A 24,560-nucleotide genomic window follows, 5' to 3' on the forward strand; every position below is an offset into this window, starting at 1 on the left:
GTATAGAATAGAGATTTTATCTGAGGGTGAAAAGGAGACAAAAGGAAGGGGGTCTTGAAGAAGAGATATGGGAGAAGAGTACACACTACAGTCTAGACCTGGGCAGCTGCCCACCCATTTCATAGAGGATATGGAGCAACAGGGGCCATCACCAAAGTCATGGACATGTGAGAATCAAATGCAAAGATCATCGAGTCATTGTTTTTATTATCCTACCATGGAAAGATACTCTAAGACACCTAATTTAGAGTTCTATGCTCTGTTGGTAATGGGAAATGTTGTTTCATAGTCTGTTCCATAATTCACTTAAAAGAATGACCCCTGCCCCCCGCTTAACAGCTCTAGGGTAATGGATAAAACTAGAGGCACAGTTAATTGCAACAGTATTAAAGCTGCTAACTCAGTGGCCAACTGAGCTCTCTTTATCTGTTCTAGAAATGTAGGACATTATTTCCATTACCTAAATGCAACAGAAAAAAAAACATTCAAATCATTTTTCACCATTTACAAGCATTTATGTAGATAATATAAAACATTCCTGAGCAGAAAAATAAAGATAACATTCTATCTGCATACTTCCAATAAAGAAGAACCTGTGTGACAACCATATTCTCCAAAGACAGAAAAATCAAGCTACTGTTTCCCTGAAACGTGACTCCAGAGAAGAATTAATTGTTTGCACTTACTGCAGTTGTGTCTTTCATCCTCATCACTCATGTCTCCACAGTCATTATCACCATCACAGACCCACATCATTGGGATGCACCTGTTATTGTCACACTTGAAATAATCACTGGCGCATGTTGACTGAGAAAACTCTGGGAAAAAAAAAAAAAAAAAAGCACTCTTGGTGAGAAGAGTCATGTGCAGTCAGGAATCTTGAGAGAAACATACTATAGCAAGGGCTTCTTAGAACACCAATTAGAATTCTTTAATCATATCCCACATGTTAACAAATCAAGTTGTCATATGCCCAGAATCCCAGAGATCCCTCAAAATTAGCCTAAGGCAAAAGAACATTTAATTTTAACTATTAAAATACAACACAATGATAACAGTAAGGAGAAACGTGAACTTCCACGAGCTGGAAAGAATGGAGTATGTATCGATACAGCCCTTGAAAGGCTTTGACACAGGAAACTGACTCCCAGAGATCGAGCCTTCCCACATACGCAGGATGTTCATTCCAGCATTACATCTTACAAGGAAAAAATGGAAACAAGCTAAATGCCCAGCAGTTGGGAAAGGGATAAAAACACACAGAACAGCCACACTTTACAGCAATATTCAGCAGTACAAAGATAAGATGGACGTGTATTTTCTTTCTTTTATTAATTATTTTTTAATTGAAGGACAATTGCTTTACAGAATTTTGTTGTTTTCTATTACCACATATAAAAGAGACAGCCAATGGGAATGTGCTGTATAACTCAGGGAACTCAAACAGAGGCTCTGTAACAACCTAGAGGGGTGGGGTTGGGAGGGAGATGGCAGGGAGGTTCAAGAGGGAGAGGTGTATTTTCTAACTGATAAGATATTGTTAGGATAAAAAAAAAGTGGGAGGGAACAGCAGAAAGATATATATAGTAAGATCCCTATATGTCAGGATATACAGATAAAGAATTCACACTTAATAGCAGTTATGTCTGGAGGTGAGGGGATTGTAAGAGGGTGAAAGAATGGGGATTTCACTCTTTTGTATACATCTTATTATTTATTTAAAATTATATCTGTGTATTGGATGTTCACTAAACTTACTATGATAATTGTTTCATGATGTATGTAAGTCATTATGTTCTACACTTTAATTTTACACAGTTCTATATGTCAATCTCAATAAAACTAGAAGAAAAAAATACCTCTGTATTATGAAAATCCATTAATATTAGATTGTGTGTTTACTTCTATTTAAATATGTCAGATAGTTGGTATTAATTGATAATACTAATTGATAATGACTGTAGTTCCCATGGATAAGTTTGGAAACTATTTATTCTTCATATATCTGAACCAATAGTTCATATATTTAAAATAATCTCTAAGACCCTTCTACTCACCTAACAACTACTATTTCTTTTACAGCTCCTTAAAACTCTGTGTGCCCTTTGTTTTCTACAAAACTTTTAGTGTTGGGGAAAAAGAAATTGTCAAGGAGCTTCTAATACCATTCTCTATTAGCCACAGAATTTGAGCCCAAGGGAAAACAGGAATGGAAAATAGCCTGAATTCAGCTGCAAAACTAGGCTAATGGTCTTAAGAAAATACCCCTCCAAAAAAAGTGATGGTACTTACTACAGTGATATTTATAATACCAGAAAAAATAAAGCAATCTAAATACTTAAAATAGAGGCAGTTAACTCAATGATCATATAGCCACTCAATGGAATATCACAAAGCCATTAAACAAGAGTATGAAGATGACATCATGGGTTAGAGAAGTCTCTCTTAACCAGACAGTATATATATTTTAAGCTTCAGGCCATATGTTCTTTTTCACAACTACTTGACACTATAATATAACTAGGGGGTGTGGGTTCAATACCTGGGCAGGGAGCTAAGATCCCACATTCCTCATGGCCAAGAAAAAAGAAAACATAAAACAGAAGCAATACTGTAACGAATTCAATAAAAACTTTTTTTTAATGGTCAATGTCAAAAAAATCTGGAAAAAAAAAAAACAAGACAAGCATGGCCATAGTTTGCTGACCCACATACAACAATATTGCCAGACCCCCTAAAAAAAGCAATATAGAAGATTGTACATTCAGATTTTTACAATTATGTTTAAAAAATTGTGCATGGATACAGATTAGGATTTGCAAAGGTAAATAGCAGCCTTCAAACACAAGCAACACACAACTGCCTCCAAGAATATAACTAGGTCCTTGGAACATCTCAGGAAGCTCAGATGGCCTTGGGACCCTAACCCCTCAGCTGGTACACAGAGCAGGAAGAAACGTGTGCCCCTCACCTGCCCCCTCGGCATGTACATCATGGTCTCAATAACCTTTAGATCCTCCCATAGTCTTATGGGTGAGAACTCACCCAAATTCAGAAATTCCAATTCAGAGTCAATTACAATTAATTGAGTTCCACAAACCAGACAGGTAGTAGGTGCATCACCAACTTTTGGTAGGTGCAACTTTTGTCTGCATCAATCAGCAACTTCCATATCCTGCCCAACAATCCACCCAGTGCCCTACATGACCAGGCTTTTAATGAGTATCTGCTGAGGGGTATCAGCAAGGAGTGCAAACATTCCCTAGCCAGAGCCATAGGTCACATTTGAAGCAGTTGGAAGAGGGGTGCCAGCTGCATCACAATGCTTTTCATGCTGGCTCACTCTCTTACCACAAGTGGGAGGTTCGTCAGAGCCGTCAGAACAGTCTTTTTCATGATCACAATACCAACGCGCAGGAATACAGGGCCCAGAGGTGCAATGGAACTCATCGCTCCCACACGACCGAGTGGCTGCAGTAGGTAAAGAAGAGAAAATCCATGAGCAACACACAAGCTTGTTCCTCATAACCTGCCTATATCTCTGAACTGGGTAGGAGTTGCCAAGACAGGAAGACTGAGGCATGAGTTTTTATAGAAGTTTTCCATCCAGAGGAAAGAACATGGGAGAGCAATACTTCTCCATTCTCCTAAATTTCAGAGATTCAGAAAATAAATTGCACTTATTAGAAATACCAAAAAGACTATTTTTTGATACATGAAATCAAATTATAGATAAAAGAAAACATGGTTCTATGTTTTCTGCCATAACACAAAATAAATTCTACTGAAAAGAAAAAAACAACAAAATAACCAAATCACCCTATACACAACCTTTTAAGCCATATTAGACCATGATTCTAGAGAATTATCAAAGTTTTGCTCTTATTCATCCTTGCAACTTATTTGAGTAAATGATTCTGCCTATGTGTAAACTTTTCTCATATAACCTGAGGTTATGGTCTGATATGTTTTCTAGATTTTCTATTTCCTCTTGTGGCTGTTTTTACAACTGATTCCTACTCTTGGATTGTAACCTGGCCTGGTAACCATTTCTAAATTCTTAAAGGATGCATCTATTTACACTAATAGTTTCAAAGTTATTGAACTTAAGAATTTGAGCTATAAATATAAGAAATTATTTGATTGAACCAAACAACTAAATATTAAGGTTTTTGAAAGTCAAACATATGAAAAAGACAAAAATTCTTTCAGTTACTAATGGTTATTATAAACGTATTGAGAATAAATATGAGGGCTTATTTTGCAAATTCTGCCTGTAGTTCCTGAAGATGAAAGACCTTTAATTATAGGAGGTTATGCATTATAGTTGATCCCTGGAAGAAATATTTGGAGTCAGGCATCCAGCCAGGGAACAGAGAGAAGGGACTTCTTATGCCCCTCCAATTACATCCTAAATAACTGCCTGCTGTATCTATTTACACAGAGAAGGCAATGGCACCCCACTCCAGTACTCTTGCCTGGAAAATCCCATGGACGGAGGAGCCTGGTGGGCTGCAGTCCATGGGGTCGCTAAGAGTCGGACACGACTGAGCAACTTCACTTTCACTTTTCACTTTCATGCACTGGAGAAGGAAATGGCAACCCACTCCAGTGTTCTTGCCTGGAGAATCCCAGGGACGGGGGAGCCTGGTGGGCTGCCATCTATGGGGTCGCACAGAGTCGGACATGACTGAAGCGACTTAGCAGCAGCAGCAGCAGCAGTATCTATTTATAAGGTCCACTTGAGAGGACAAATTGAAATTAGCCGAAACACAGAAGCCATGTGTCTGTATTAGCTCAAGACACGCATGCCTGGAACCACAAAAGGTTTATCTTACCACAGAAAAGGGGGTTTTCATCACTCATATCTCCACAATCGTTGTCTCCATCACACAAGAAAGAACGTGGAATACAAATCGTTGAATTCGTACACTTTACATATCCAGGATGGCACGTGCGTTCAGCTTGAAAAAGACAACCAGAAAAACAATTTGGAACATATTCATCACGTGTACATCATATATGTCCATGCTAACCTATCTACTACACAAACCAGCAGAAGGGAAACTATCAGAGAGGCATAACTCATGACAGTTATGTGATGCCATATAGTCTCTAGTAAAAAGAGCATTTCCTATTTTCATTATTTAATAGCATCACCAAGACTTCCCACTCTCCTCACTCCCCACACAATGGAGTAACATGAATGAAGAAGATCTCTATATATTGATAAGGAAAGATGGCATGAGCTCCAGGATGCATTAACAGCAGGAAAGCAAAACATTAGGCTATCTTTTGTGTATGAAAACTGGTAACTGTGTGTGTCCAGCAAGAAAGAAATGCTTACATTTAAAACAAAAATGAAAAGATAAACTAACGAAAATTGTCACTCCTATGAACAGATTGAGAATAGTATGGAGGGAACAGGGTGGAGAGGGCAAGCATGAAGGACGTCTGTGAGTGTACCTTGTCATACAATTTTTATATGACTATGAATCCATGCACATTATTTTCTATAATTGAACACAATGAAATAAAAATGGATAAAGAAAAGCAATTTCCAAAATTTGGAAATAGTAACAAATGACTGCATATTTCTAATGGGAAATAATCTAAGAACAAGAAGGACATAAAATGTTTAATTACATTTGTATGGTTACTTTTCGGAGAAGGCAATGGCATCCCACTCCAGTACTCTTGCCTGGAAAATCCCATGGACCTAGGAGCCTGGTGGGCTGCAATCCATGGGGTCGCTAAGAGTCGGACACAACTGAGCGACTTCACTTTCACTTTTCACTTTCATGCATTGGAGAAGGAAATGGCAACCCACTCCAGTGTTCTTGCCTGGAGAATCCCAGGGACGGGGGAGCCTGGTGGGCTGCCGTCTATGGGGTCATACAGAGTCGGACACGACTGAAGTGACTTAGCATAGCATAGCATGGTTATTTTGAAAGTATTCTAAAATAAAGCAAATAAGTGACTATGTCACCTATTACAAACTAAGATTTTAAGTGTAAGAGATGTGATTATAAAATCTAAAAGGTAAAAACATGTTTATCTTAAATTAAAATGGAAAATACCAATATCATTTTTTTTCCCTTTAGAACTGTATTTCCTAGTCCTGTCCACTAAAAAGGCCTAGAAGCAATAAAGGCCAAATAGGAATAGGTAACCCAACACTGTGGTAATTTTAAATGTTTTAAAAGTCTATTAAATTACAATATTGCTTCTGTTTTATGTGTTGGTCTTTTGGCCATGAGGTATGTGGGATCTTTGTTCCTCAACTAGAGACGGAATCCATACCCTCTGTGTTGGAAGTCTTAACCACTGGACTTCCAGGGAAGTCCCAGTAATTTTTAAATACCACACACAAAAGGAATGAGACAAATTCCAGGTCTGAGACAAGAAATGCAAAGTCTGAAATGTACTATGGAAGATCGAATAGGATCAAGTCAAAATAAAAAAGGATCCAACTTAGCAGGATTCCCGCTGCCAAAAATAGGACAATTAAGCACCAAAAGCAGTAAATTACTTCATCTCATTAAAACTCAAATATGTAAAAATCCATGAGTTTAATACAATAGTAAAAACAAAACAAAGCCAAAGCTTAATGCTCATTGGTCACCAACTTACTACTCTGAAAACTGAAAAGGGAAAGAAAGAATCAAACATTTCCTCTGCAGAATTGTATTTCAGAGTAACAAAATAGCTGATAAGGGAAATTTCTTCTTTAGAGAACTTGAGCTAATAACTGTGGATGGAATAGTAAAAATTTTAAATACCTGATTTATAACCCTTAAAATAATAATAAATTCATGGAACAACCATCCATGGTTAAAAACCACTGGGTGAACAATTGATGGGAACTTCCTAAAGGGAAGATTCAAACTGACTTCTAAATTAATATCGTCCTCACTTAAAGTGGAACAATCAAGCATTATATGCTTCATGATGTGATATAACAAGAAATAGACAGCTCCACCTATGATGTGTTCTTGCCCAAAGAACTAAGTCTAATGTAATCAAAGGTCTGGGTCTCAATTCCAACCTAAATCAATGTGTAGACTTTGAATCCTGATGTGAACAGATGAACTGGTGACATTTTGGGGCTAAGCAATAAAATTTGAATATGGACTTAGTACTAGAGGACATTAAGTAAGTATTGTTGACTTTGTTAAGCATAATGCTAGAATAGTAGTTCTTTTTCAAAATATATATTACCATGTATAAAACAGATAACTAGTGGGAGCTCAGCCTGGTACTCTGTGAAGACCTAGAGGGATGAGATGAGGTGGGAAGGGAGCGAGGCTCAAGGAGGGGGTATATGTATACTTATGGCTGATTCACCTTGTTGTATGGCAGAAACCAACATAACACTGTAAAGCAGAACAAATGTCTTTATCAGTGACATGTGTTTCTGGAAGTTGCTTTAAAATACTCAGGAAAAAAGTTGGAGGCATGGATGAAACATATTGACCACTTGTTAAAAAAAAAACAAAACAAAAAGGCATGGGTGCATGCTCTGGATGTCACCCAGTCATGTCTGGATCTTTGTGACCCCAGGACTGTAGCCCACCAGGCTCCTCTGTCCATAGGATTATCCAGGCAATAATACTGGCACACCCAAATAAATATTGTGTGTAACCGCATACAAAGACAGCAGAACATGTAGATATACCCAAACTGAAAATGCATTATTGCTCATACTCTGTGCTACTGTTTTCTCAAGATGCTAAACTGTAAGTTCCAGGAATTTGGGAAAAGCAACTCACTAAAAAGCAATTTACCAAATCATTTCAGTCAACACTGTACTACATAGCTCTGTGCATAACAAACATTAACCACACACATTAATCAATTAATTTTGTCAGTAATCATTGGTAAAGCTTCACAATAATCAGAAACACAAACCAAAGATAAAATATTGAAGGCGAAAATAGTCAAAGATTGTATGAATAAATCACATATTAGGTACAATTATTTTTAAAAATCACTAGTAGACATGTAAAATGAAATGTATGTTTTAGATGAATATTGTCGGTTCTTTCTCAGAAATGCATCGTCTTTACATCGCCCAGGCTCTGAGAGTTAGAGGCTCCAAAGCCCATTAAGAACTTAAGGTGAACTTACGGCAGTTTTTCTCATCTGAAGCACTGTTGTCAAGGCAGTTGTCTACCCCATCGCAGACTAATTCAGAAGGGATGCACCTTCCATTACTGCAAGTAAATTCTGTTCTGTTACAAGCCCTGAAGTGGCACCCGGCCTCATCGCTGTTGTCGCCACAGTCATTGTAGTGGTCACAGCGATCACTGTATGGCACACACCGCCCGTTGGCGCAGGTGAAGCTTGTCGAAGGGCAGCTGTGAAACGCTGAGAGGAGGGGGAAGAAATATTGAAAAAAACATTGAAGAAGCTCGCGGATTAAAGCATCATCCCGTTTTCTAAAAAGATACAATCAAGTAAAATAAGACACTTTGGGTTGACCTTCCAAGGCAAAAGCTGCCACACGTACTGCATGCAAAGTGAGCTCAAACTTTAAATTAGCTAAATTAAGCAAATATGTTGTATACTTTTTTTTAAGCAAATGGAGTATTTGACGCAAACGGCAAAGTCACTCCGTTCCTCTACCATCTCAATGTATAAGTTTATCTCAGTTTCATGAAAGCATGCAAACACAATGCTTTCATGGGACTGAGGCTCAGAGAGGTTAAGTAATTTTCCCAGAGCTCCCCAGACTATAAATGGCATGCAGCATCTCTGCTCTTTCTTAGGTGCACTTCAGAGGTGCTTCCTAATAAAGCATTGAACACTACTTCACAGCGTATGTATCCACTGTTGCGTGATTTAAGCATAGTGCAGTCTAGATTCTCAGGGTACATGTTCTTTGCTTGTAAAAGGACCAAACACTAGGTACATCGTGAACTTCAAAAGTTCCAAGAGTTCAGCTCACCACAGAGAGTTTCCAGCTCATCACTGCTGTCACCACAGTCGTCGATGTCATTACATTGCAACTGGTCAGGGATGCACTTCCCACTGAGGCAGGTGAACTTGGAACTGTCACACCGGGTACCATTATCCTGGATACAGTACTTATTGTTGTTGGCCAGGTACCAGCGGCCCTCATGTGGACACTGGCACTCAGCGCCATTTGGACCTGAAGAAAGGTAAGCCCAGAAAAAAGCAAAATATTTCTGTAGCAAACACTGATATTTTCTTCCCCTGAAGAGCACTGGCAACAGCTTCTATATTATTAAACACCCTCTAAGACATGGAAACTCTGCTCTATGTTATGTTTTCATCAATATGAACCACCACCAGTTTCTAATGAATGTGGCTAATTCACCCTAATCTTTAAACCACTATTTCTTATCTTCATTGAAACATTAACAATGATTCTACCTTCTCAGCAAAATCTGCACAGCAATAGTCTCAAAAAGCACATCCTCTTATGAATTTATCATTCTCTATAAAACATACTTCTGAGGCACACTCTGTTTATTCAACTATAAACAGTACCTCCTAAATGAAAGTATGAAATTTCTATTCAAGACATGATATGCAGCAGCCAAACCTGCATATTTCTTTCTACCTCCATTAAGCTTGAATTTAAAATGTCATTGTAAGAAGGCTCCATATGGAATAGGAAAGAAAAAAAACCTTAAGTCTTCTTCTCAACATACAAACCCTGAAATCTATTTTAGAAATTCGTCTGAAAACAAAGAGAATCTTTGCTCGTGCTGGAGCTGAATATTCCCTCAGCCTTCCCTACTAGTGGTCATCATTATTATCACTCTCCATGATTCTATCTTTGTGCCCAATGCTTTCAGTTCGGTTCAGTTCAGTCACTCAATCGTGTCCGACTCTTTGCGACCCCATGAATTGCAGCACGCCAGGCCTCCCTGTCCATTACCAACTCCCAGAGTTCACCCAAACTCATGTGCATCAAGTTGGTGATGCCATCCAGCCATCTCATCCTCTGTCGTCCCCTTCTCCTCCTGCCCCCAATCCCTCCCAGCATCAGAGTCTTTTCCAATGAGTCAACTCTTCACAAGAAGTGACCAAAGTATTTACCTGGGGCACAAATATGGCTACAGCCCCCATTAAACCGATCGCAAGGACTGAGACATTGTTGTTGGTCCTTCACAACAGCACGAATACCCTTAGGCCGAAAGGGAAGGGTCACGGTCACTGCAGTCTGCCCTGACCCATCAACTTTGTTAGCTCGATAAATTTTCTGAGTGAGCAAGTCAGTCCAGTAAACATACTGGCCATAAATAGCCAAGCCAAAAGGACTATTGGCTCTGCTGACAATGACCTCCCTCAGATAGTGCTCTAGATCCATGCGCTCAATCTTCTCCCTAAAATGAAAATGGAAAAAGAAAATACTAGAATCTAGAAGGATTAAGGTCCTCAACTGGCACCCAATGCCTCAGTACAATCATGACTTTTACATAAGCCCCCAACTTTCCTTTCAAGTGGAGCGTATGGCAGCAAGAAATGTTTCTTCTGGTAATGGGAGAACTTCATCTCCTTATTAAACAATGGCCTATATAAATGATATCCAAATATTAATATAACCCACAAGTAATCCTACTAAATGAAACAGGAAAAAGAAACGAACAGTGGGAAGTATTGTGAAATAATACACCTCTTGCTTGGAAATAATACCTGTCTTGGTGTCTGGCACATAGTAGTCACTCAATAAAATGTGAATTACTTTTCCCTTCCCACCCGCTTAATAAGTTTTTCCATTTGTCATTGACTTTGAGATATCTTCCTAATTTAGACACAAAACATCCCTGCTTTATTTCAAGTGAGAAAATAAAGATAAAGTTGTTAGGTACTCAGCATCACGAGACCAAAAATCATAAGAAAATAAGCAAGGAAAGTTTAAGATTCCCAACATGCAGATACCAGCCATAATAAACAAAATCATCTCATATCTTCAATCATTAGGATGATGGGAATATATGTAATTTCAGAAGTGATTGGAGAGTTACATGCAAAAATTAGAGCTGACAGAAGTTTATAAAGAAAATATTGCGAAATGGACTGAGAAGAAGCTGGCACAAGAAATGATTTTTCTTTTGAGAAGATGATCAAAAGACAAAGACTGAAGGAAAATGCTTTTACAAGACACTGAATGTTAAAACCCAGAGAAAAGTTACTATCAGTGTACATTTAAAGTCATTCATTTTTCGAGGTAGTTACATGATTATAAACTGAATGATTATATTTATAACCATAGTTGAAATTAATTTGTCCAGTAATGCATCTTTAGATGTCTTTCAGTTCATAATTACTCAGTCTCATGATAGAGATCAATTTTCACAGGTCTATTCACCAGTATTTCACCACATTATGCATATCCCTCTTCTTTTGAACAGGGAGGAAGAAATCTCATCAATACCCACAAGAATAACCAAAGACACGTACAGATTAGCATCTGCCCAGTAGATAAGGTTTTGTTCATAGTCCAGAGTGAGCCCGTTGGGCCAGACCAGGCCCCTGTCCACCAAGCTTCTCCGGGAGTATCCACCCATTGTGGCCATCTCGATTTTGGCATTGGTACCCCAGTCAGTCCAATACATGTACCTAGTGATCCAAAAGGAGTCGTAATTCACCACAAGGAACTCACTTCTTTTTACTTAAGAAAGACAGCAGCATTCTTTAACTGCAAATATAACAGTTATATCTGACACCAATAGAGCAAATGGAAACTTACTCCATTCCCACCCATACAGCTTGTCCAACAGGGATTTACTGAGTCAGGGCATTAATTCCCCAGTATGCGGCCAGACTTCCTAGGAGCACCAACCAAGGTTCCTTCCCAAGTAAGGTCACTCATGCTCTTTCATCCCTTAATCTGTAGCTACAGTATTACAAGTCCACGAAACACTGGCTCTCTATTAACATAAGATAATTTCAGACCCCGCTCCCTCCAGAAATAAGCAATCATGACATACCCTTGGCAAGGATCTAACACAATTCCTCTTGGCTTTGGAACTTGGGCTATCAGAGTGTGTCTAGACCCATCCGTGGCAATGGACTTAATCATCTGATTGGTGTAGTCACTGTAATAAATTCTTTTATTGATCCAGTCAAAGGCAATGCCCTCAGGACTCCCTATGCCTGGACATACAACCAACAAACACACAAAAAGAAGTCAGAATCTCAATAAACATTATAGAATCCCTGGGTCATCCATGTGTGTTGATCCCACTGCGTCTCTTTCCAAGATAAGCTACAATTAGAGTGCACTTACCCGAAACAACAACAGTGGGAGGACTGCTCCTTGAATTCAGGTTGATATAGGAAATCTGGCCTTTTCCGGATGGCAAAAGTTGTGTGAAGTAGATTCTGTTATCTATGCTGTCATAGTCTAGGGCCACAGCCATTCTTTCCACACTTATTGCTGGGAAAGGTTGGCTATAGTCTTTGGGGTCAAAACGTAAGCTCCTCAAGGAATCATCCAAAGCAAAGATGAGGAAATTTTCTGATGAAATGGCACAGCTCTTACCATCAGCTTGCAGGGTCCCAAAGGCACAGTCACATTTAGGGGTTTGTGATTTAGGCAGAGCAAAGCAGAATTGGGCGCATCCTCCATTATTTTCCAAGCAAGGGTTGTTGTTGACCTCTGCTGGTGACCGAGGCTGGACACTCTGGTCAAAGATGGTCACATCTCTTAGCCAATCAATATTGTCCCTTATCACTGTTGGTCGATCTGCTCTATTTGGTTCCTTGCTGGCTTGGAGGATTTTCTTTAAATTCCTATCTACCCATATGATAGAATTTCCAAATACGGTGATGGCATAAGGAGCTGGGTAATGACTGCCGAAACGAATCACTTCAGTTTCCCCTCCCTCAATGCTGATCCTTGCAATTAAATCTACAGCATCATCAACCCAATAAATGTAGTTACTGCTATGATCCAATGCCAAGCCCCGTGGTGTGGCAGTGATGTCTGATACAAGCACAGTTCGATTGGTACAGTCAAGAAAAGACCGTTCAATCTTTGGGTTCTGCCCATAGTCAGACCAGAAGAGGTATCGATTCTTGGGGTCCACAACAATGTCTCTGGGCATATCCACTATGGTTTTAAGGAGAATGTGGCGGTGGGTGGTATTGATCCTTAGAACTTCTATCAGTGTTTCAGATCTAAAAGCATTGGTGAAATAAAGATTTCCTGCAGGAAAATGAAAGAGCATGCTGATTAATGGCAAACCAAGAAAAAAGAAGATAGCTCTTGTAAGATAGAGGTTTGAGCCAGTATATGTTGTCTTTCCCAGGAGGATAAATATCTCAGTTTAGGCTTAGGAAAATAAATATTTACTCTTAGGAACTAACAGTTCCTAACTGTTCCTACACTGTTTCTAACTAGTGTAGATGTTTTCATCATCCCATGGACCTTCTAAAGTCACCAAATTTGGGCATTACAGAACAAAGTAAATGTTAGAGCAAAAAAAGTATGGTGGGAAGATAGTTTACAATACATAAATGAATTTACTTAGCATGGGCTACATTTGGCCCATAGGCCATAGACTATTGACAGTTGTTTTTCAATGTATTATGAAAAACTGGATGGTAATTCAAAATTAAGTATATAAATCAGTATAGAAAAGTTAATATAATGTTGGGTCAGGCATTTCAGTTAACTACAACAAAGTACCTAATAATCAAAGGGTTTTCATAAATAACATGAGGAAGCAATTAAGAATTCAGCAACTACAATTGCTCAGCTTTAAAATAAATGATTGCCATTTTATGGTTTATATTTTAATATTCCTTTCTCTTTGAAAATTTAGACATTTCTAATTTAGAAATTAGATGTTCCTTTAAGGGTGAAATAAGTCCACATAATTAAATATTTCTTTTCATTTTGCCAACGACTCAGTAAATAATCTATAATGAGATCATCTATAATGAATCTGTCAACTGAAACACTATCATTAACAGGCACAAGGCTGTTACATTGATTCTAAAAACTCAATTCAGCTTATCTTAACTAATCTCAATAAACATCTAGGGAAATAGATCTGCCACATGTATGTTAAACTTTATAGTATAAATAAGATGATAGAAATGCAAACACAAAAAGCTTTTCAATAAAATCACTATACAGCTTACCCACCTGCTACCCAATCCACTGCAATACCCCGGACTCCATTTACTCCTATCCCATCTGTAACGATGTTTGTAAAATTAGACCCATCTGGTTTGATTCTACGGATTGCATTATTAGATGCCACAGAGACATTAAAATCACACCAATAAATAAAGCCAGAAGATACGTCCACATCCACATGCAGTGCATTTCGTCCTGGAACATTAAAGAAAAGATCATTAAACTATGCTCTAGCTTGAATTAGAACTTTTAAAAATGTTTGCCCTTCCTCTCTAACCCTCATTCCAAATCCCCTTTGCTCAAACCATGCCCTGATTATGAAATAAAACTATTTATTTCCCAGTTGCAATGAGCACAACTACCCCCAGATCTTAGTTTCTAAAAGTCACTTCCCACAATAAAGAGTACCGGCTTCTGGGAGAAATGGTTAAGCATAGGTTTGGGAAGGGAAGGTACAAGGTAAGCCTGGAACATATTTATTAGACCAGGAAGCAAGGAAGCATTCAAACACTAATGGAGTCATGTCAAAAGAATATAGACAGCAGTGTGAGAGGCTCTTCCCGGACAAAATGGATCAAAAGGAGCATCAAAAGAACAATTATGCTAAATGATTCTACACTGAATTAAAGAAAGAAAAACTTGAGTGTATGTGATAATAAAAAGGAGAGAAGAATGTAGAAGGAATAATAAAGCAAGAAAAAGAACCACTTTGCAATTCCCAATTAAATCATCTTTTCAGACAAAGACAAAAACCAATGAATAAAAGATGCTTGGGGGAAAAGATATCCATAGGGTATCAAAGTATAACCCCAAAATTTTCACATAAATTGTAGAGGGGCAAAAAGGCAGAGATTTCATGGTGATCACCATTACCAGGTGATCACACTTAAGTATCAATTGTGGCAAAATGTTAACGATGGTTGAATCTAGCAAGTATAAGGGTGTTCACTACACTTTTCAACTTTTCTGCATTTGATATTTTTCAAAATGCAAAGCTGGATGAAAAACTTGCTGACTGTATAATATATTTACAAGATGGTAACTTAGATGACTTTTTAGACATAGGAAAGCAGAGATCAATCATGAGCACATGTGAATATGGTTATCAAGCAGAATAAACATGCTTCCTTACGTGCTGAATCCAAACATGGAGAAATGCTATATGGACTTCATATAGAAATGCTATAAGGACTTCAACATGGCACCCAGTGGAGTCAAATGTTGCTTGTATTGGAGGAACGTACCTGGGCCTGCCACTGGCACCATGGCTTCTGAATGATCTGACAGTTGCAAGCTAAAGCCCCTGATTGTCCGCAGCGTGGAAACAACAATGAAAGAATTGTATGGAGAGCAGGTCTGATGATCAGGATCGAGTTTAAATCCAGTGGCGCAGGCACAGGAGAACAGTCTTCCTGGTACAGGCAGGCAAATTTGCTGACAGGCATTCATGTTGTTGCTGCAGCCGTTTGAGGATTCAGAGCCTAAATGAAATCACAATTAGTTTGTAACTTTTCACCCCATCTATTTGCCACTCAGTGTCAAATTTTGGGGTCATTATAAAAGTCAATAACAAAATATGGAATCTGAGCTAACCTAAAAACAATATTGGAGAGCTGAGTGCTTATAGAACTAACACACAGAAGTTTAAAATCGGACCACAACCATGTAATAGTTTATATATCATAGTAGAGAATGGAGCACCAATTGTTTTTCTTCCACCAATCACTCAAGAGTTAGAGGAATAACCTATGTACTACCATTTAAAATTCTATCAATTTTAATTATATGATCAAATATGTGATGGATATTTGATTTAATGTATATTAAATAAGAATACTTGAAGTTTTTTTGAATATGCAATAAAATATCAAGTGACAAACCTAGGTTATAGGACAACAAACAAATTACTTGATCATCTTAGCCTAGATATTTCAAAATAAAAAAAATTATCTCTAGATCATAATACTAATTTAAAGGGGCAAATCAAAAGTTACATCATCTCAAAAAAGCACACCTAAGAGTACTCCTTTTAAGATTAAAAAAATTCTATTGTGTTATTCACTTTTCCAGTAGGTATCCAACCTCCAATGCTCCAGTAACTATTCTAGTTACTGGGTAGAGAGCAAGAAACAAGACAGACAAAATACCTGTCCTTATAAAGGTTACAACTAATGAAGAACTCGGACAATAAACACATACATAATTATGTCAGGGAGGGCAATAAAACAAAAGCAAAGTAAAAAGTGGTGGGGAATGAATGGGAGAAAGTTTACTCTGAAGTGAATCAGGCCTTTCAGATGCCATATTAGTCTTTGACACTTAGCCATGCTGGGATGATTTGAGAGAATGGCATTGAAATATGTATAATATCATATAAGAAACTAATCGCCAGTCCAGGTTCAATGCAGAATACAGGATGCTTGGGGCTGGAGCACTGGGATGACCCAGAGGGATGGTATGCGGAGGGCGGTAGGAGGAGGGTTCAGGATGGGGAACCCGTGTACCCCTGTGGCGGATTCATGTTGATGTATGGCAAAACCAATACAATATTGTAAAGTAATTAGCCTCCAATTAAAATAAATAAATTTAAATTTTAAAAAATATATTTTGGGATAATTTCTATTTCTGTATGCACATAGGTTTGTGTGTGTGGTGGGGTTGTAGGCAGACATGTAAGTGCATAGATATATTCATTGAACACACATGAATGTATGTTTCAGTGACAAATACTCACCACGTCTTTGGTAAATTTTAAGGCCCCTGAGATCTGGGAGATTATTTCTCAAGACTACTTTGTTGGCCCCCGTAGCCTTGTCAACTCTTTCAATGACCTCATATTCTTCATCGGAGTAATAAAGGAAGGGGCCATGGACAGCAAGTCCCCAGGGGTAGGAAAGATGGTTTACCAGGATCATTCGATTTGTTCCATCCACATTTCCTCTTTCAATCTGAAAGGTTAGAATTTTTGCTATTGACTGATTCATGGTGAAATGAGGCAAATGTTTAAAACTAATATTCACTAAATAATGTTTCACACGTAGATAGCATTCTATCCTTCCCAGGGGTGTTTCATATCTATTTCTCACTATATGTGATAGTCTCACCTATCCCAAGTGGTGGGTCAGACAAATGTCACTGTGCTCATTTCACTGATAATGAAGCTGAAGTCCAAGTAAGCCAGTCAACCTTCTCAGATGGCATGGTGAAAAATAGGGAACTAATCCCTGCATGTGATATTCTGGTCAAGGATACTGTATGCTAACTGGCCCTGGGTTTAACGTCGTCACCAACCATTTCTGCAATGGAGATAGGAAACGTACTCAACACACTCACAGAAGATAGCAAGACAGCGCTATTAAATCAGCACAGGAATAAATCAGCCTCAAAATGACTCTGGTGAACTAGAGAAGAACTCAAGAATGAAGTTCCTAACAGGAAGTGATAAGCAGTCTGCTCTGGAAGAAAAAAAATATATAGACAGAGCTGGTTTGATCCTCCTCTGTGTCAGGATCTGAACTGATTGCTGGTGAGAGAGACAAATGGGTGTCACTCCCTGCCTCTCTCGACAAGGGAATCCAGCAGTTACAAGAGCAGGCTATGTCCTGGAAACCAACAGAAATTCCAGAAGGGTGCAGCACAAGGAAGATAATCTCTGAGGAGAGCTGCTGAGGGAGTAACTGGGACCAGATGAGCTGCCCACACTTGGCTCAGGAATCTGGAGCTACTTATCCGGGCCAGGGCTCAGGGTTCCTTGCAGTTTTATGAAGACCGCATGCCTCCATCATGAAAGCAGTTTCATTAGCGAGATAGCTAGAGAGAAGTGGTTCGGAATGGTGCAGGTGGCAGAAAAGGCTGGACCTGAGAGAAGACACTCAGGGACAAACTGCCGGGATTTTTGTGATGATTAAACAGGACATGCTTATTAGTGTGAAGGAGGAATATGAGGGTTCTAGCCTAGAAGAAAGGATGGAAGTCACACCACCAACCGGCTCACAGATTGCGGAGAGCAGAGCAGATGTGGAAACAGGAAGTGGGGGCTGCTGGGTAGTCTGGTCTGGGACATCCTAACTTGTATGCAGAAATCACAGCATGTGGCAAGTACTTCTGTAAAGGGCTTTCACACACATCACTGCATTTCTTCATTATAATCACATATTAAGAGTGAGATGAGTCCTCGTCAAGCTATCATGAACTGAAAATCAAATCTACTGGACCACTTTTTGAAGAGCGTCTATGTCATAAACAGATCTGAAATCACTCCTGTTCTCTAAAGCAAGGAAGCAACTAGCACACATTCAACAACCAAAACAATACTGTAGCTGATCAATAATTATTACTGAGTACCTTCTTTGTGCCTAGTTCCAGATCGGCCGCGTAAGCACAGTAGTAAAGATCAATTGTTATTTCTGTGAATGAATGAAATTGTATACTTCCTATTTTTTATTGCAGATTATAATGAACTTCATCTTGAAGTTTAAAATGACTAAGAAAGGGAGTCCTCACACATTACAACTACCAGAAAATAATAGGCAAGGCATCTGTGAACAGATGCCTATTGAGCTCAGAAGTTTTCTGTTTAAAAGAAAGAATAAGGGAAAAAATAACATTCTGTAAAGAACTGGACTTCAAGGAAAGAAGTTATTGAGAGAAAGGGCAATAAAGCCCTGGTGCATGTGTGTGCATGCTAAGTCGCTTCAGTCATGATGTTATGGACTGTAGCCCACCAGGCTCCTCTGTCCATGGGGTTCTCCAGGCAAGAATACTGGAGTGGGTCGCCATGCCCGCCTCCAGATCTTCCCAACCCAGAGATTGAACCCACATCTCTTCCATGTCTCCTGCATTGGTAGGTGGGTTCTTTATAACTAGTGCCACCTTGGAAGCCCCAAAAGTGGCTGAGATTGTTTGAGAACCACTGCCAGACAGCAGACTAAAATGGGGCACATACCACTCCCGTGCTGCTGACTGCCCAGTAGAGTTTTTGCTCCTCAATATCAAGGGTGATAAATGCCACATTTTCAAGGCTCCCAGTAAAGAGAGTTCTTGGAGATTTGCCATCCATGTTAGCGCTGGCAATCTTGGGGGGAAGGCCACTGTTGGTTCCTCGGTCTGACCAGTACAGTTTCCTACAACCATGAAAAATAAAGGTATTGAGTGAAACATTTTCACTATGTATTTAAATGAAAAACAAATTTTTTGTCCTCAGGATATGCACCATTCAATGGGGGAAGTCTGAAATGTCAATATCCTGTTACATACAGCGTGGAGTTTTCTAATGTCTGTATACTTCCCAGTTATTACTGGGAGAGAGGCCACTTAAAATGAAATCTGACACAGGATACCATTTTCCACTGGTGGACAGTCCTTTAGCTTGGTCACACAGGACGTTCATGGACTAAAAAGCCTGTATCAACAGTCAATTCCAGACTCACATACTGCTAAGCACACCAGAAAAGAAAGAGCTAATGCAAAAGTATTCAAGTACCTCCCTGATCACTTCTCAGCCTTCTTTATTTCTTTTCCGAATCAATTACCACAAGATAAGCTATTCCAATTTTCATGATGGAAAATGCAGTGTATACACATGAATCCTAATCAGCACACAGAATTACCAATTTCATTAAAATATGTGAAGGTTGCTTTCCATTTCCATTGAGGACTTAACTTCTAGACATGAGTCAAAGTTTTCATTCCTTTCAAACTCACCTCCTGCTTCACCAGACAGCCTTCTCAAACTCTTCTACGATTCCGCAAAGCCTTAATTCCAATCATCTTTACTGGCATCTTTCTTTCACCATCAATCCAATATACCCTTCCCATGAACCTACTCTTCAATTCTAAACTTCTTTACCTCTAAGTTCTCAAACTCTGAAATTCAACCAAACTCTTCCGTCTCTTCCTTTCTCCTATTTTACTTCTTCCATTGAACCTATCCTCTGCCCTTAAAATTTGTCTGAGCTCTCAAACCTTCAGGCCCTCTATGCCTGGACCTCATACCATTTTAACTGTTTTAACAGTACTCTTATTTATTCTCATGATCTCCTTAACTTGCTAACTGCTCACCGTAAGTTCCTGTCATTATCCTCTCTCCTCTCCCATTCCAGGTTGCCAAAAGTTTTCTGGACAAAGTCACAAAACTCTTACAGATTCTGAGTTCACTAAAAATTTAAGCTACTTAACCTTAGCTAAGAACTCTCATCACTAGCTAAACATTTTCTTTTTCCCCTGACTCTTGCCACTCCAATCCTGATTAATCTTTCTAAAATACAGATTAGGTTCTATCATTCCTTTCCTCCAAATTTCCTGCTGGCTCCTTATTTCTCAAAAAAAAAAAAAAAAAAATACAGTACAACTCCTTAGCATGACATTAAAGCCCCTCCCTGATTCATCCCTAAGTGGCTTTAGCTGCTGTATCTCTCCCAACTAGTCAACTGTCCCTTACTCGAAGTCTCTGGTTCCAGCCCTCTACACAACCATGCTAAGTACCACCATGCTTCTGGGCCTCCACTGCTCTTTGGCCTCAAGAACCACTTCTCAGCTGTAAGCCATCCTCCATCTACTGGTGGTCTTCTCACCCTTCAAGGTTTATTTCAAGCTTTCCACACTCATTCAAAGTCAAAATATATCATTGTTCACTCTATTTTAAAATGCCTGAAATTCTTGCCTGTTTGAAATTCAGGGTTATTAATTTGAAAAATACATATCACATATAACTTAACAGCTATTTCTTTCATACTGAGATCTATATTTTCTTTTTTATATGGTGGTGGTGGTTTAGTCACCAAGTCGTATCCGACTCTTGCAACCCCATGACCTGTAGCCAGCCAGGTTCCTCTGTCCATGGGATCCCCCAGGCAAGAATACTGGAGTGGACTGCCGTTTCCTTCTCCTTCTTTTTTATATAATTTCTTTCTTTTTTCTTGGCCGTGCTGGGGCTTTGCTGCATGAGAGCTTTACTCTAGTTGGGGTGAGCAGGGGCTACTCTCAAGTCGTGGTATACAGGCTTCTCATTGCAGTGGTTTCTCTTGTTGCAGAGTACAGGCTCTAGGGCATGCAGGCTTCTGTAGTTGCAGCTCCCTGGCTCTAGAGCACAGGCTCTATTGTTGTGGCACACAGGTGTAGCTGCTCTGTGGCATGTGGGATCCTCCCAGATCAGGGATCAAACCCACATCTCCCACACCGGCAGACGGATTCTTTACCACTGAGCTACCAGAGAAGCCCTGAGATCTATATTTTTCAAATGCTGGCATATGAAATCAGAAGAGATCCTATGTTTGAAATCTTCTATTTTATCAGATCATAATACAAACCAAAGTGGTGCTGTATAGAAGGCATATGCTATTTCTGAATGAACACTCACCCATTAATAGGATCGATAGTTATGCCAACTGGCAAACCAACTCCAAGACTCGTCCCATCATTGGCAATCAGGGTTTTCCTGTAACTGACATCTCCTCGAAGTGTCATAACCTGTGTAAGAGGAAAGTAAGAAAGCTAAGGTGAAGGAAAACTGAAACATGCAACAAATTCAAACTATGATTGGGGTGAATGAGAGAGTTTGCATGGTAGATAATCCCTAATTGCATCTCAGAGCTATAAGAAAAATCAGCTCAATAGAAAATGGAAGTAAGAAAATGACATCACCTCTCAAATTTCTATTTGCAATTTATCTAAAAATCCAGGAGAAGCTATTTACATGGATCACTGCCTGAGTGAAACTACAAAATGCCTTCAGAAAAAGATGCTGCTGCTGCTAAGTCGCTTCAGTCATGTCCGACTCTGTGCGACCCCATAGATGGCAGCCCACCTGGCTCCGCCGTCCCTGGGATTCTCCAGGCAAGAACACTGGAGTGGGTTGCCATTTCCTTCTCCAATGCATGAAAAGTGAAAACTAAAAGTGAAGTCTCTCAGTCGTGTCCGACTCTTAGCGACCTCATGGACTGCAGCCCACCAGGCTCCTCCGTCCATGGGACTCTCCAGGCAAGAGTACTGGAGTGGGGTGCCATTGCCTTCTCCACAGAAAAAGATGAGAACCATCCAAAGGGAACCCCACAGGTCTCCTGTGCCCCGATGACTGGACCGGAGCACCCAGTGGTCCATCACTGCAAACACAGTTGAGCAAACCATCTAATTCACTTGAGTGAGTTCTGTGCCACGTTAACGGCCTGTGTGCCCATGCCGGCCCTGCCAGATCCTACATGACTGACTACAGCACCTGAAGCAAGTAAGTTCACCTCTCTGAACTGTGTTAGTCAAGTGTGAAGATAATGGTCCCTTCTGCATAGAGGTCCCAGCAACATGGGACAATTCATGCAAAGTGCTTTGCCCAGCACCCCGGCACGACTACAGTCAGTGTGTTTTATCGACCTGTTTATGGGAACCCACTATACAGCAGGCATTAAATTAAGCACTATCGGATTTAATCCTCACAGTGACTTCATGAGATGGATGCCACTATCATGCCCACATAAGGTAATACAGAAGAGGCCTAGAGAGGATTTGTGGGTTTCCTATTGTTATGTTTTTAAGCAATCTTGCTTGAACTGTTATAACTACAGGGTTATACCACTGTGAAACACCACTGAGAGATACGCGTTACTGGACCAGAAGCAGTTTCTTATAGAAACAAGGCCATTTTAGTATGCACTTGAGACAGTCTGAGGTGAGAAACACTCGTAAGAAGTAAGAAAACGCCTCTTGATTTGCACAAAGCCTTTTCTATAAAATCGTATTTCAATACAAACTGATTATTTATGCTTGTTTCTATCTTTGCCTTTCTATCTATATACATCTTTCTCCCTCCCTCACTCTTTCACATGGAGAAGGCAGTGGCACCCCACTCCAGTACTCTTGCCTGGAAAATCCCATGGATGGAGGAGCCTGGTAGGCTGCAGTCCATGGGGTTGCAAAGTGTCGGACACGACTGAGCGACTTCACTTTCACTTTTCACTTTCATGCATTGGAGAAGGAAATGGCAACCCACTCCAGTGTTCTTGCCTGGAGAATCCCAGGGACGGGGGAGCCTGGTGGGCTGCCATCTATGGGGTCACACGGAGTCGGACACGACTGAAGCGACTTAGCAGCAGCAGCAGCAACAGCACTCTTTCACACACACACACACAAACACACACATCCTTCTCTCCCTCACTCTTTCTATTTTTCTCTCTCCTGTGTAGCAGCTTTTTCTCCTATTTGGATTAAAATAAGTTTTTCAATTTGCCTCTTTCTGCTACAATTTCTCTCCTTTTCCTAAGGATGTCTTCGGTTCAAAAGAAAGTCTCCTTGTTTTTTTGGAATAGCTGGAGCTCTGTGGCAGACAGCCTTTCTGTATGTTTCACGTTTCAATTACAAAATTGCTTTCAGTGAATGAGCACACAGCTACCCCTAGTGGAAAAGCTGGAATTCAACATGAGTTACTCCTAAATCTGCCAGCAATGCAGGAGATTAGGGTTCAATCCCTGGGTCAGGAAGATACTCTGGAGAAGGAAATGGCAACCCCCTCCTGTATGCTTGACATTCCATGGACAGAAGAGCCTGGCAGGCTACAGTCCTGGGACTGTACGGGATCTTTAATCAGACATGACTGAGCGACTGAACACACACACAGCATGGCACTGATCCATGGAAAGCGTTTACTAGTGTTTGCTGAATGAATGTGCAATTGAGCAAACAAGCCAGACTCGAAGCCAGGACTCCAGAGCAAGCTTTCTTTCCTCTGGACCTTGCTTCACTGGGGGCACAATTTAAGTTTCCATGGTTAAAGTAGCCTCACCAATACACACACACGCACATGCACACACACACACGCACACACTCAGTTCTTCAACTGGTGCTATCTAACCCCGATGAAGGAGACAAGCGCCCTGCTCTTGAAAGACTATCAGTCCACAAGAGAAGACCCCCTTTACAAAACAGGAGCCGATCAATTGCCATTTGGAAAGAAGACAGTTTTGTACTGAGTGGCCTCTAGAGGATGAGTTTGGTACTAAAGGTCTTGGCAGTAAATATTGCCTTGTCTTGGGCCGGTGATATGTTTAGTTAAAGTTGTGCAAAATACCTTCTGTCACTGAACAAGGGGGTTGAAGCAGGATGGACTGCTGCACTTGTGGTTTATAACAAGGCAAAGTTAGACCACCCACCCCTTCCCACCCCACCTCCTGGAATCAGGGTAGTGAAGCTGACTTCGGTGGGCTTCACAGTCTTACCAAATGAAGAGCATGAACCAGATGAGCCTCCAAGTTTCCCTTCATGTTAGGAGCTGCTGATTCTACTTGGCTTGAGATTAGGATACTGAGTACATACTGTGACTATCCCTGTCCCCGTGACCGTTTACTGCACTTGTTGGCCCTCAGCAATGTTGTAGGGTTTGGATGGCTACCGTGGAGGCTCCTGAGGAAGGCTACTGTGCACCTTCCTCATCGTTAGCATCAATCTTTCT

General features: G+C 40.0%; 1 protein-coding gene across 1 annotated transcript in view; it reads right to left on the bottom strand.

Moving 5' to 3' along the window:
• LRP2 (LDL receptor related protein 2) overlaps positions 1-24,560 on the bottom strand; it is a 176,348-nt gene that overhangs the window by 45,970 nt on the left and 105,818 nt on the right. Inside the window, 14 exon segments of the mRNA XM_070357974.1 lie at positions 687-818; positions 3,352-3,471; positions 4,839-4,964; positions 8,131-8,370; positions 8,951-9,154; positions 10,072-10,358; positions 11,437-11,595; positions 11,967-12,132; positions 12,266-13,186; positions 14,132-14,320; positions 15,370-15,606; positions 16,860-17,073; positions 19,071-19,248; positions 21,483-21,592. Of these exon segments, the coding sequence (XP_070214075.1) occupies positions 687-818; positions 3,352-3,471; positions 4,839-4,964; positions 8,131-8,370; positions 8,951-9,154; positions 10,072-10,358; positions 11,437-11,595; positions 11,967-12,132; positions 12,266-13,186; positions 14,132-14,320; positions 15,370-15,606; positions 16,860-17,073; positions 19,071-19,248; positions 21,483-21,592 (3,283 nt within the window).

Source organism: Bos mutus, chromosome 2 (assembly GCF_027580195.1).
Source record: "Bos mutus isolate GX-2022 chromosome 2, NWIPB_WYAK_1.1, whole genome shotgun sequence".
Classification (NCBI taxonomy): domain Eukaryota; kingdom Metazoa; phylum Chordata; class Mammalia; order Artiodactyla; family Bovidae; genus Bos; species Bos mutus.